This window comes from Barbus barbus, assembly GCF_936440315.1.
Source record: "Barbus barbus genome assembly, chromosome: 32".
Lineage (NCBI taxonomy): Eukaryota > Metazoa > Chordata > Actinopteri > Cypriniformes > Cyprinidae > Barbus > Barbus barbus.
In genome coordinates this window covers 4115818-4129074 of record NC_136760.1, presented here as the reverse complement: position 1 = coordinate 4129074, position 13257 = coordinate 4115818, and the positions used below count along the sequence as shown (strand labels likewise).

The 13257-nt window shown below is 38.3% G+C and overlaps 1 protein-coding gene across 2 annotated transcripts in view; it reads left to right on the top strand.

Annotated features, from left to right (window-relative positions):
- Window positions 1-13257, top strand: part of LOC306852560 (cGMP-dependent protein kinase 1) — a 167934-nt gene that overhangs the window by 58363 nt on the left and 96314 nt on the right. For both annotated transcript variants that reach the window (XM_079389483.1, XM_079389484.1), the window contains one exon: window positions 7370-7483. In XM_079389483.1, coding sequence (XP_079245609.1) covers window positions 7370-7483 — 114 coding nt within the window. The remainder of the gene's footprint in view (window positions 1-7369; window positions 7484-13257) is intronic.

Genomic DNA, 13257 nt, shown 5'->3' with positions numbered 1-13257 from the left:
CATAATAACACTTCCTCCAGTGAAAAAGTCCCTCCACTGTTGTCTTTTCAAAATCCACCAACATATTTGTTTAGAACTGTTTTTGCTTGGAAACATTAGAATAGTTATAATAATTTACACATTGTAAATTCTTTACATATTTCTCTCCGGATTCAGATGAGACAACTTTTTTTTTTTTTTTTTTTTTTTTTTTTTAATGAGAGATACCAATATTATGGATAGAGGAGCCAGAGGCAATGGTTTGAAGTTTAAAAATGTCTTAATGATATATTTGTTTCTTACAAACACTCAGCTTTTTGCTTCACAATTCAGTGGTTCTCAATTCCAGTCCTGGGGCACGTTCAGGTTCACACCGGTGCCCAACGTTTTGCTACGGTTTCCGGGTTGAACGACATGTTTCCTGGAGACGGTGTGCTACGGGGTTTGAGATACGTTTTCTCTTGTTTGGTGGGTGTGTCAAAAAAGTCAGCCCAATCAGCAGCAACGTGTATATAAACCACACGGCATTAAAGAGACAGCTCGCACAGTGGGTCCAAGTGAAGTCATTTAATATGTGTCCGCTGCAGCTCGGTATACGCAACAACTGAAGATATTAGAAGACATGTTTGTCGTAAGAGTTTTATAGTAACATAGCATATCAACATGATGATAATGAATTTGTAAGTAAATGTAATTAACATCTAAATAAATTCACAAGAGCAAGTATATTGTTTGCACATGTTTATTTACATTAAAGGCAAACTAACTGAAATAATAAGAGCTCAAGTATAGATCTGGAACTTCTTTAAGTCTGTATAAATATGTAGTAATTGCAATGTCTTCTGGTCCATATCCTTTCCTCAGGAAGGTGTGCTAGACACTGATTAATGTAACATAAAAATACTATACATATTTATATATTTTGCTATTGTATTGTGGAGTGACACTTTCATAAACTTTTCTATCCTCCTCTGATTATATAATGGTAAATATTACATTATCATAGCACAACAACAGTGATCAGCAATAATGATAAGCCTAATACTCACAATAAAAATAATAAGGTCATATAGATCATAACACAGTCTCGGAGGTAAGAAGTAGATTATCCTTCACCTGAAATTTCTTTTCATCCTGAAATGCGAGGCAAATGTTGGATACCAATAATTAGGAACCACAGTTTCCACAAATCCCTTCACTCGATTGGAATGTTCTCTTTTATTCTGGACGGCAAGGGCAGTGACTGAAACATTGAGCGTATTTTGCAGTATTAAAAATGTATTTATACCAATTTTATCAGGCTCTGAAAATTCTTCAAAAAGAACACACAGAGTGATCTTCTCAGCTGCCATAGTTGCAGCACTTGTGTCATCAGAACAGGGTGTTCAACGTATCACCGTTTCCGTTTAATAAACGTTTTGCACCATTTTTTTCAGGGCTGAACGCAGCCCTGGAGGCCCCTGCTCTGCACATTTTGCATATCTCCATTATTTAGCACACCTGATTGATATGATCAGCTCATTAGTTTAGTTCATGGAGCTCTCTGCTAACAAGCTGATGATCTCAGTCAGGTGTGCTAAATAAGGGAGACATGCAAAGTGTGCAGAACAGGGGGACTGGAATCGAGAACCACAGTAGTAATTGATGGACTGGAGTCGATTATTGTGATGTTTTTAGCAGCTGATTAGACTCTCATTCTAATGGCACCCATTCACTGCCATGGATTCCTTGGTGAGCATGTGGTGAAATGCTAAACTTAAACTTTATCAAAGTCTAGGATGTGAGAATAGATTCTGATAGGACTCATATCTGCTATGTGTTCAGTTTTTATTCTAATACACATTGACTGAGTGGGCTGGTGTTCACGGAGGGCTTAAAGTGGATGTTTTTGTTTCATGCTGTTAGTGCTTGGGATGGCCAGTGGTGTTTGAGATCTGTCATTAGACAGACCCCAGGTGGCAGGAGAATAGAGCCATACCAAACTGATTCTGGGTCAGTGTATGTGTAGCCTTGTTTGGATTAGCCTTGCTGATAGCATCAGAGAACCAGAATAGCCTACCAAGAAGTATGATGAAGAAAATGTGTGGTTCTTCCCCCATGGAGAGGAACCTTACTGTTAGTGTTCAGCTGAATAAAATTTGAGACTGACTCAAAACTGTATGAAAAAACAACAACGTGGGTGAATTCTAGAGCATTTACAGGCCATAATATTTCTTATACTATATATATTGAGAAGTAAGAACATTTATTTATTTATTTATTTAGTGAAAATGTTTACTGAACTGTAAAAAATATTTACTATATTTTTCTTTTTTGCTTAAAGATCTTTTTTAGTCAAGTCAAGTCAAGTCTGCTTTATTGTCAATTCTTCCACATGTACGGCACATACATACAGAGAATTGAAATTGTGTTACTCTCAGACCCTTGGTGCATACAGTTAACATTAAGCACTGACAGTAGACGTTCAAATACAAATAAATACAGTTTAAACATATGTACATACAACTATACAGATATACAAATGAGGACATTGTAGAAAAATAAAGAGAGAGATGGGTAAAGTGACATAAGGCACATGGCAGATAGAGTGCAAACCAGTTAAATAAAACAAAATTGTGCAGATATAGGTGTATAGAGTGTATATATATATATATATATATATATATATATATATATAGTGCAAGAGGAGCTTATCAGTCTGAGGACATTGTAGAAAAATAAAAAAATAAATAAATAAGGCACATGGCAGAATAGATAGAGTGCAAACCAGTTAAATAAAACAAAACTGTGCAGATATATGTGTAGTGCAAGAAGAGCTTATCAGTCTGTTAAAGTGACAAGAGAACAGTCTTTTATCAGACTATCCGAAGAGGTAGTTTGCAGTCAATGCTGGATGAGGTAGTGATCAGTCCAATGCTGCACAAGTGACAGGTGCTGGTCACAGTTTTTTTAAGTGGGTGGGGGGGGTAGAAGGTCCTGGGGGGGGGGGGGGGGGCAGTATCAGTGTTCAGTGTTGCATGGGGTAAAAGAGGGGAGGGGGGGCAAGGACGGGAGGGAGTTCAGCTTCCTGACAGCCTGATGTATGAAGCTGTCCTTCAGTCTGCTGGTCCTCGCCTGGAGACTCCGCAGTCTCCTCCCTGATGGCAGCAGACTGAAGAAGCTGTGTGTCGGGTGGGTGGGATCACCTGCAATGGGGAGGGCTTAGCGGGTGAGACGGGTGCTGTAGATGTCCTGGAGGGAGGGGAGAGAGACACCAACGATCTTCTCAGCTGCTCTCACTATGCGTTGAAGTGACTTGCGGCAGGATGCGTTGCAAGCGCCATACCACACAGTGATGCAGCTGGTTAGGATGCTCTCGATGGTGCCTCTGTAGAAGGTGCACATGATGGGGGCTCTGGCTCTTCTCAGTTTGCGGAGGAAGTAGAGACGCTGCTGTGCTTTCTTGGCCAGTGCTACAGTGTTTTTAGTTCAGGAGAGGTCCTCTGTGATGTTCACACCCAGGAACTTGTAGTACTGCTCTTCAGAAGCTAATACTCACATGTTTCCCAGAAGACAAAATAAGTACAATTTACCTTATTCATCCAATGAAAAAAAAAATCTTAATGGATTTCTTCTTAATGCATCGTGTTGCTGTCTTGAGCATCAGTATTTTTTTTTTCTTAAGTTTTCCTTCAAACATATTGTGGAAAACTTATGTTGTTAAAAATAATATGCAGGGGGAAACCAAGTCTTGTGTTTGGTGGATGTTTTGTTGTTGTTGTTCTTGTAGAGGACCCATTGCATTACATACCTTATTTTTTTTTTCAAAGTATTCTAGTATTCTGAAGTATTTAGATTAAGTAACAAAACCTGTCATCTAATTAATGTTACAAATTCTTTTTAAAGTGTTTATTTTGTACTCTGTAGTGAAATACATTTTAGGGCTGCACAATATTGGAAAAAACTCACATTGCGATACTCTGTATTTCTGCAATATATCTTGAGATATGAAAAAAACAAAACAAAAAAAACCCAACAGGGGCCCGTTTCAATAAGGAGGTTCAACCAACTCTGAGTTTAAACTTGAACTCAGATTTGACTTACTCTGAGATGGGAAGCTCAGCGTTTTCAGTTACAGAACAGCTGAATTGTGTTAGTTTACTCAACTCTGATTAGGTTGACTCTGAGTTAAGCGCGCGCACCACTACTATGAAGAGTCATGATCAGCGGCGCGCCGAAATTACGATTCACCATGGCAACAGCTCCCGCCATAACTGTTATAACTGTTATAACTGTCAATAACTTAATAACTGTTATAATAACTGCGGGAAGTTGTGGCCTAATGGTTAGAGAGTCGGACTCGTAATCCAAAGGTTGCGGGTTCGAGTCTTGGGCCGGCAGGGATTGTAGGCGGGGGGAGTGAATGTCCAGCGCTCTCTCCACCCTCAATACCACGACTGAGGTGCCCTTGAGCAAGGCACCGAACACCCAACTGCTCCCCGGGCGCCGCAGCATAAATGGCTGCCCACTGCTCTGGGTGTGTGTTCACTGCTGTGTGTGTGTGCACTTTGGATGGGTTAAATGCAGAGCACTTTTAAAGTGCATTTTTTTTATTTTGCAAATTATCTTCCAATGGGGTAAGCAATTAAAAATATTCTTGTTTCTGTTTGCATTAAGATTATTTTTCTTACCCTATGGCGGACAATTTTACTTGTTTTATGTAAAATGCACTTAAAAGGAAAATCCCCCAGGAAGCAAGACTAAATATAGACCATTTTTCATATATAAAATGTATATTAAGAATTTTTAGATATTTGTACTTGAAATAAGACAACTAAAACAACTCAAGAAAAGCAATTTTGCAGCGTGAATGAATAAGGTATTTAGACTTCGCTAACAATTTAAAAAGGGGGAGGAGACCGAAACAAACTCTGGGTTTACCGAAGAAAACCTGCTCCTGACTAGGTTAGGTTCACAGAGTAAGTTACCACGGTAACTGTCTCTGAGTATAAGTAACCTCTCTTTCAGAAACGGGCTTGACTTACCCTGCTTTCTCGTGTTTGATAGATCTCCCATTTTGAAACAGAAAACCCAGAGTTTCCCTCATTTCAGGGTTAACATACTCAGAGTTTTCACTTAACCTCCTTTCTGAAACGGGCCCCAGATGACTTGAAAAGCTGTATTAGAAAAAAATAATCAGTGATTGGGGTGATTTTGTAGGTGAGTAAATCAGCATAGAAATAGACAAATTACAAACATAAATATAATAGAACAAAGATATAAATTAAATAAACAGTGCTTTATATTTTTCCGGTAAGTCTAACAGTATTCAGGTGTACTGGTTGAATAATCAAATGTAAATTAACACTGCATAGTCTTCACTGTATGAATTAAATCTAATAAAATCGATGTTAAAGCTCCAAAAGTTTTTTTTCTCTCTGTGTTTTGTTGTTTGATTAACATTCATGACACAGAAGTGCTTAGGAACATTAAACTGCTGTGAACCAATATACTATCCATTTTCTTTATCGATTGTTTAAGAAATAAGCAACTCTGTTTACGAGGATACTTGCAGAGACATGCTTTTTGACAGTTTCTCGCGAATGTGTCATTTCAGGCACAAATAGACTCGGAAGTGACCTGAATTCAGTGTTCACGTGCATCTGCATGGCTCTCACCGCGTCTACACCGGACGCGAGTGGTACAGTGCAACGCAAACAAAATACAACAGAACCCATTATAATCAGTGATGCTGTCTACACTGGATGCGGCACGACATGGCAAATCCCCGAGAGTAAATCCCTCATTCTTTTTATGAAGTACTGATACAAAGTTAAAAGGATTTGTAACGGTCGCTTTGTCGTGTCCAGTGTATGGGGAGGTGCGACGTGATCGCTGTCATGAAAAACGATCAGTGTAAATGTAATGATCAGTATAAAAATCTCACATGTGACTATTGCAGATATGCACATCGTGGGGAAAATCTGGGGAAGTCGTGGCCTAATGGTTAGAGAATTGGACTCGTAATCGAAAGGTTGTGGGTTCGAGTCCCCGGCCGGCAAGGATTGTAGGTGGGGGGAGTGAATGTCCAGTGCTCTCTCCACCCTCAATACCACGACTGAGGTGCCCTCCCCGGCAGCATAAATGGCTGCCCACTGCTCCGGGGGTGTGTTCACGGTGTGTGTGTGTGTGCATTTGTTCACTACTCACTGCTGTGTGTGTGTGCACTTGGATTAAACGCAGAGCACCAATTTCGAGTATGGGTCACCATACTTGACAATACAATACGTCACGACATCGTGATATTGATGCTGAAACGATATATTATGCAGCCCTATAACCTTCCCAACCCTATATGAGCAATATCACATTCAAACAACGCTGATTACGTTGATTACGTTATTTGGTACTCTCCAAAATGGCGGAAGACGGTAACTCGGGGAAAAGAATTGCTGAGTAAATTGTTGTTATTGTTTTCTTTGTGCACAAAAATATTCTCGTACCTTCGTAAAATTATGGTTGAACCCCTGTTGTCACATGGACTATTTTACTGAATCCTTGCTACTTTTCTGTGTGTTGATTGTGATAATATCCTTGCTGTCTATGGAGGATCCGAGAGCTCTCAGATTTCATAAAAAATATCTTAATTTGTGTTCCAATGAGGGTGAGTAATTAATGACAGAATTTTCATTTTTTGGATGAACTGACCCTTTAACATATATTAAAATGGACAACAGTTCTTTTAAATTGATGTAATATACACACACACACACACACAGTGATTATTAAACCTAATTATTAATTAACTTTTTATCTGAACAGCATGACATCACTGTCAATCTGTGCATAAACATTGCTTTTGCGTGCTACCTCACTGTTGCCAGCGTTTAGCAGGAAGCGCTTCCTCAGACCTACTTTATTCCAAGTAGGGGCCCCCGGAAGCTTTGGTGTAATTCAAAGACTGCGTGAGGTGACAGATGAGCTCTTCAGCCAGGATTCTTGTTGAATTTCTCATGAGCTAAAGCAGAAGATGTTACTGTCTTACACATGAATTCTGAAATAACAGTCCCAGGCCCTCTCAGTATGGTTTCACTGCATCTCATCTAATAGTTTAGGCATAATACTCTGCTAATCCTCTACTCCTTTCTTTTTTCCTATCTTTTCACTGGCCTATTTCTCTCTGTGCCCATTACATTAGAGAGCTCCTACCTTTCCCACGTTCCCCCACTTCCCTCGAAGCTTCTGCACATGTCTGATGGCCTAATGAAATGAGACTGTTATTGGAATGTATTAGGCCAGGCTCGGTCCAATCCAGGCAGCCGGCATGGATGCATTTTCAGACTGTCATGGTTACTTTCATGAACGGAGCATCATCAATGGAGTTAAGGATTTATCTTCTGATTGCTTTCAGATGGCAAGGTGGAGGTGACAAAGGAAGGCATGAAACTCTGCACCATGGGACCGGGGAAGGTGTTTGGAGAGCTCGCCATCCTCTACAACTGCACCAGGACTGCTACGGTACAGAGTGAGTGAGGAGAACAACAACGATGCACCTGCACATCCGCAACTGCAAATTATTAAAGAGGTCATGAAATGCAGTTTCATATTTGGTTTCTCAAGGTTAGATAAAGTTAGCAAAGTTTTAGGGCCACAAAATGCCCAGTATTAGTAAATAGCACCATTTTTGCTCTCTTTGAAAAAAAAAGAAAGAAAAAAAAAAAACAGTCTCAAGGGGTGTTAGCTCTTACAGACATTGAAGTGAATGCCCACTGCTGTGATTGGCTAACTTCATTGTACCGGTTGCAAAACAGTGTGTTGTGAAATGTGAAGAACAAAAGAAAACTTTAGGAAGGCTATGCAAAGTTTTTGGAGGTGCAGTTTCTTTACATCCACTGACAGAACCATCTAAGTTTGACGGAGCAACATCTTTATCCAACAGCAGTATGACTCTTGTGACAGAACACTTTTCCTTGATTGCATACATACAATGATGGCACCAGTGTTGGGGAGTAACTAGTTACATGTAACAGAATTATGTAAGATAATTACAAAATAAATGTAACTGTAATCACTTAAGGCCCCGATATGCTTCAAACGAAGTTTGTTTTCATTTTTCGTTTGGGGGCAAAAATAACTTTGAAAAGGGTACGGAAAAGAGTGACGGTGTACTGTTTTCGAACATTCTGACACCCCCGCACTGATAGAGGCAGAGTGTAGATTAATGTAAACGTATCGCGATGCTCACGCATCTGCCCTAAACACAACAACGATGCAATGAATCTAGGTGTTTTATTAAACTCTATAAATTATCACACGTTTTTATATTTTGTGTTGTCATAATTTGATTAAAAACAAAGGTTTATTATTGTATGTTCCTTTGGCATTTCATTCATTTATTGCGTGGATATATTTGTGGCAGTTCAGTTATTCAACACAATGTATGCTGTTAGTGACTTGGAGATGTTGTTCTCCTCATCTCCTGCCTGATCTTTGTTGAATGAGAAACGAACCGGGGAAAAAAAATTGCGCTTCAAAGAAGGTGGAGCTCCAGAACACACCCACCGATTGTGTAATCGCCACGGACCAATGGTAGCTCAACTCCCCAGAAAATTTGCTTTGGTGGGCTGTATTGAACTGCCAAAACGAACTCAAAACGAACTTCGTTTCGGCCTGATTTTGAAGTATATCGGGGCCTTTAGAGCTACTGAGAAAAAAAAAAATGACTGTTCTAAAATAGGAGACTCCAGTGTTTCAGGAGTTTAGGACACAGAATTGGACACATGCTTATTTAATAACTGTTTTATTCCCTATCTGGATTCGTGTACATGCTTTAATTTTTTAATTAACATTTTTTTTCCCAAGGCATTGTTAGATTTAAAATTAAATGATTATAATCTTAATTCAAGTGATGAAGGTAATCAGATTGAGAATAAGTAACCTTCTCAACACTGGATGAAATGGAGACTCAAAATGTCCCCTGAATATGTGCCTTAATATGTGCCATATTAAGGCACATATTGGGGGGACATTTTTAGTCTCCATTTCATGACCACTTTACAATTTTGTGTACCTTTTGTGCAAAATGTCAGTTACATATGAGCACATGACTGCTTATGCAAATATACAAACATACATGCATAAGCATAGAAAGACCATTTCGCTTCATAACTGTGCAAAGACAAATCACAATCTGGAGTGAGTAACCATGGAAACACATACACTGTGTTGTCATCCTTAACTTTGCAAGAACAGCTACTCTCAGGAGGGAGTAACCATGGAAACCACACACACACATACACACACACATGCATTTCTGTTAGGGATATGTACTTATATGTACATATAGGCAGTAGCCTAAATTCCTTTGCATACTGTTTCTGTCTGCATCTCTAAATATTTAAATGTAAAACTGAAAATGAAATATAAAGCATGATAGTCTCATGATTGTTTTGTTTGCACAATAATCCTGTATTGCTCTCTTCATGTTTGACAAGGTTCATATGTCTTGCATTTCTAAAACAATACGACAAGCAAATTTGCATGCATGTCAGCTTGGCAAAATAATTTGCAAGCCTCGCTTAATTTAATTATGAAAGCACACAATGCATAATGCCTCTGGTTCTTCTCCTGTTAAACCAGACACAACACTGTGTTTTATTAGAAGATTCTGTATTGCTTGTCTTGCTGTCTGATGGTACCTCAGTCTTTGCTAAATCACTGATCTTTCTTGTGTTTGCATCCTTGCTATTGACACTGGTAGGGACGTTAGCTTTAGTGTGTCTAGCGTGAAATAGTGTGATATATACCAGCGACAGAAAGAGGTGAGTCAGAATCTCTGTCTTATCTGCATCCCTTAAGTGCGACAAGTGCCAGACCATTTCCTCAGATTTGAAGAGAGCCGCAAAGATGGGAAACAACAACAAAGCTATTATTTTGTCATGATGAAGTACAGTCTTCAGTATCTTATTTATTTTTTTAACTTTTTGGCTCTGAGACAAATGCAAATACGAAGACTCCCCATCTCCCTCCCTCTCTCTCTCTCTCTCTCTCTCTCTCTCTCCCTCTCTCTCTCTCTCTCTCTCTCTCTCTCTCTCCCTCTCTCTCTCTCTCTCTCTCTCTCTCTCTCCCTCTTTTCCATGCAGCAAGCTGTTGCTTTATAAAATCTGATCAAACTAATTTTTATTCTTATTTTTTCCCATGTTCTTTCTTCTTTTACAATGTGATCTCCTGATAAATCGTATGTATTTTATGTAAAGTGCATTTACAAAACGTTTTTTTTATGTAAATTTATGTGCATTTACAAAGCATTTACTTACGTTTTTACGTATGTATTTTCTGCATTTTAATGTACAATACTTACGTATTGACGACACCTAAAAATGAATCCTTATGAATATTGAAATTATTGAAATTGAAATAATTGTTTTCAGTTGTCATATCAATGGTGTTATATTTTCAATTGCATTATTAAATTGTTTACTCATTTACTTAATATGAAATGATAAGATTTTGTTCTGTTCTGTGTGATTTCTGCGGCCAGCTCGTTTCCAAGAATAGGCCTACTTAATGTTAAACAAGACTACACTTTAAACCTTACAATGAATAACATTTCTGCAATCGTTTAACCATTACTTATCATGTAATATTTTCTTTGTTTGCGATAGGACAAAAAAGGCGTCTTCTCCGACATGCTGTGTCTGAAAATAGAACCATAAAATAAACCAAAAACAACATAATTTTAAAAGGAATCAATTTTATTCATGCTCTGTAATCCAAATGTTTAGAATCCATACGATTGTGAGGAGCAGTCCCAAAATCAAGCCTTTATTCAGCGACCTTCAACTCCAGCAGCGACTGTAAGCATCAAAAACCCACGCTGATGTACTCATTAAATTGATGTTTTATATAAATGTTTTATATCTTTTTATATTTGCTATAAAATGGGAAGGTTTAGGGTTTGGGGGTAGGATAAGGGGTCTAAAAATCTAAATCGCTTATTGATAAAATGAAAAAGATGCATATTCACTATAAAATGGGTAGGTTTATGTTCGGGGGTATATTAAGGGGTCTAAAAATCTAAATCGCTTATCGATAAAAATGCATTGATACAAATATTTTAATGATGTAAAAAATACGTAAATATTTAAAAAATTTTAGCTAAACATGCGTAGTGATTTGTACTTTTTAAATGTTGAAATATGTTTAAGCAGCTGTGGGATATATGCTATTCACTGTTCAAATGCAGAGTTTTGCGCAGTGTAGAGTAACACGTCGTGTGTGTGTGTGTGTGTGTGAGAGAGAGAGAGAGAGGGCCATATCACAGTGGAGTCAGCTGTCTTAACCGCGGCTTGTGTACTGCAACTACATACAAGCATCATCACTGTGTGTGTCACGCAACTCTATTGCCCTTTCGGGCTTGAGCTGATGCCAACACTGAGAACATTATTAACTGCCTTTATATTTACTTTGAAATCTGAAGCTCGCAATTATGGTAAGGGGCGTTATATTTCTGACGTGTGCTTGTGGTGTTCGGCCAATCACAATGCACTGTGTCAACTGGCCAATCAGAGCAGACTGCACTTGTTGGAAGAAGGGGCTTTGTAGAAAACAATGTATTTGAGAGAGGCGGGGCATAGAGCAACTACAATAATGTACAGTATTTGAAAAATAATCATGTCAGCACGTTACACCAAATACACAAAATAATGATCTATAAAATAGCATCATATGACTCCTTTAAAGACCAGGGGCCTCATTTATAACCGACCATTGATATTAGCTTACTGTACAAACGGTAAGATTTGCACGTTTACTTTTTAAAATAGCCTACTTTCTCAATGACGCGCAGAGTCAGATAATTGTATTTACACTAAATATAGTCCTATATTTTTCCACTAAAAATTGCTAAAAGATGTTCACCTTATCAGCAAAACTGCATTAATTGAATTTAAGTTGAATTTTTTTAAAACTATTGAAATATTATTTGGCCAGTGGAAATGAATGAGATCAACTCTATTCTAAATTATTTTAAACAGTTTGTTATGGATATTTTGATATATTTATTCTAAAACATAACAAGGATACTGGATGAGTTTTAGCAATAAACATTAATGTGTATGGCCCAAATGGCATTTATAGTCTATATCTCATATTTCCGTAATGTCTTATAGTCTACCTTTGACGGTGTTAAACATGGTGTCACGTGGATGGGAATATGCATAGAAATAATATGCAGATAAGGTTATGCATAGTAAAACTAGGCATTGTAAGCTCCATATATGTTGATTTCAGGGAGGTGTCAGGGTGGAGATCTTCCCCTGACTGGGATTTATAAAGGGATTTTTGCGCAGGTTCTGGCGTACGCATGATTTTACAAATCTGAAAACTTTTGTGCGTACGCAAAATCTAGCTTTTGTGCCTGCGTTCACTTTTAGGATTAAATCTACTCATTTATGGTGAGCACTATGTATGTGTGTATGCATGCATGTATGTATGGATGTATGGATGGATGAATGGCCAAAAATATCGGCACCCTTGGTAAATATGATCAAAGAAGGCTGTGAAAATTAATCTGCATTGTTAATCCTTTTGATCTCAAAAATCTAACCTTTCATTGGATAATAAGAATTTATAATTGGGGGGGGGGGGGGGGGGGGGTAATCATTATGAAATAAATGTTTTTCTCTAATACACATTGGCCACAATTAACGGCACAGTTGTTTTCAATACTTTTTGAAACCTCCATTTGCCAGTTTAATAGTTCTAAATTTTCTCCTATAATACCTATGAGGTTAGAGAACACCTGGCAAGAGCTCAGAGACCATTCCTTCATCCAGAATCTCTCCAGACCCTTTAGATTCCCAGCTCCATGTTGGTGCTTCTTCTCTTCAGTTCACCCAGTCAGTCACTTATTGATTTTTTTTTTTATCTGTTGGTATTTCATAGAATCCATGATGCCATGTGTCTAAACAAGATGTCCAGGACCTCCAGAAGAAATATAGGCCCACAACATCGAAAATACAGCAGTATATTTCATTGTACACATGGGGTACTTTTTATCCCTGTGCTCACCAAACCCGTCTTGAGTGTTTGCTGCTAAAAAGCAATTTCTTTTGTTTTATCTGACCATTGAAGCCAATGCCATTTGACGTTCCAGTCGTGTCTGCTAACTGAATATGCTGGAGTTTGTTTTTGGATGAGCTAGGGGAATTTTTCTTAAAACCCCCCCCAAACAATATGTGGTGATGTAGGTGCTGTTTGACAATTTTTTTTTTTTAAGGTTTTCTGACCCCGAGACTG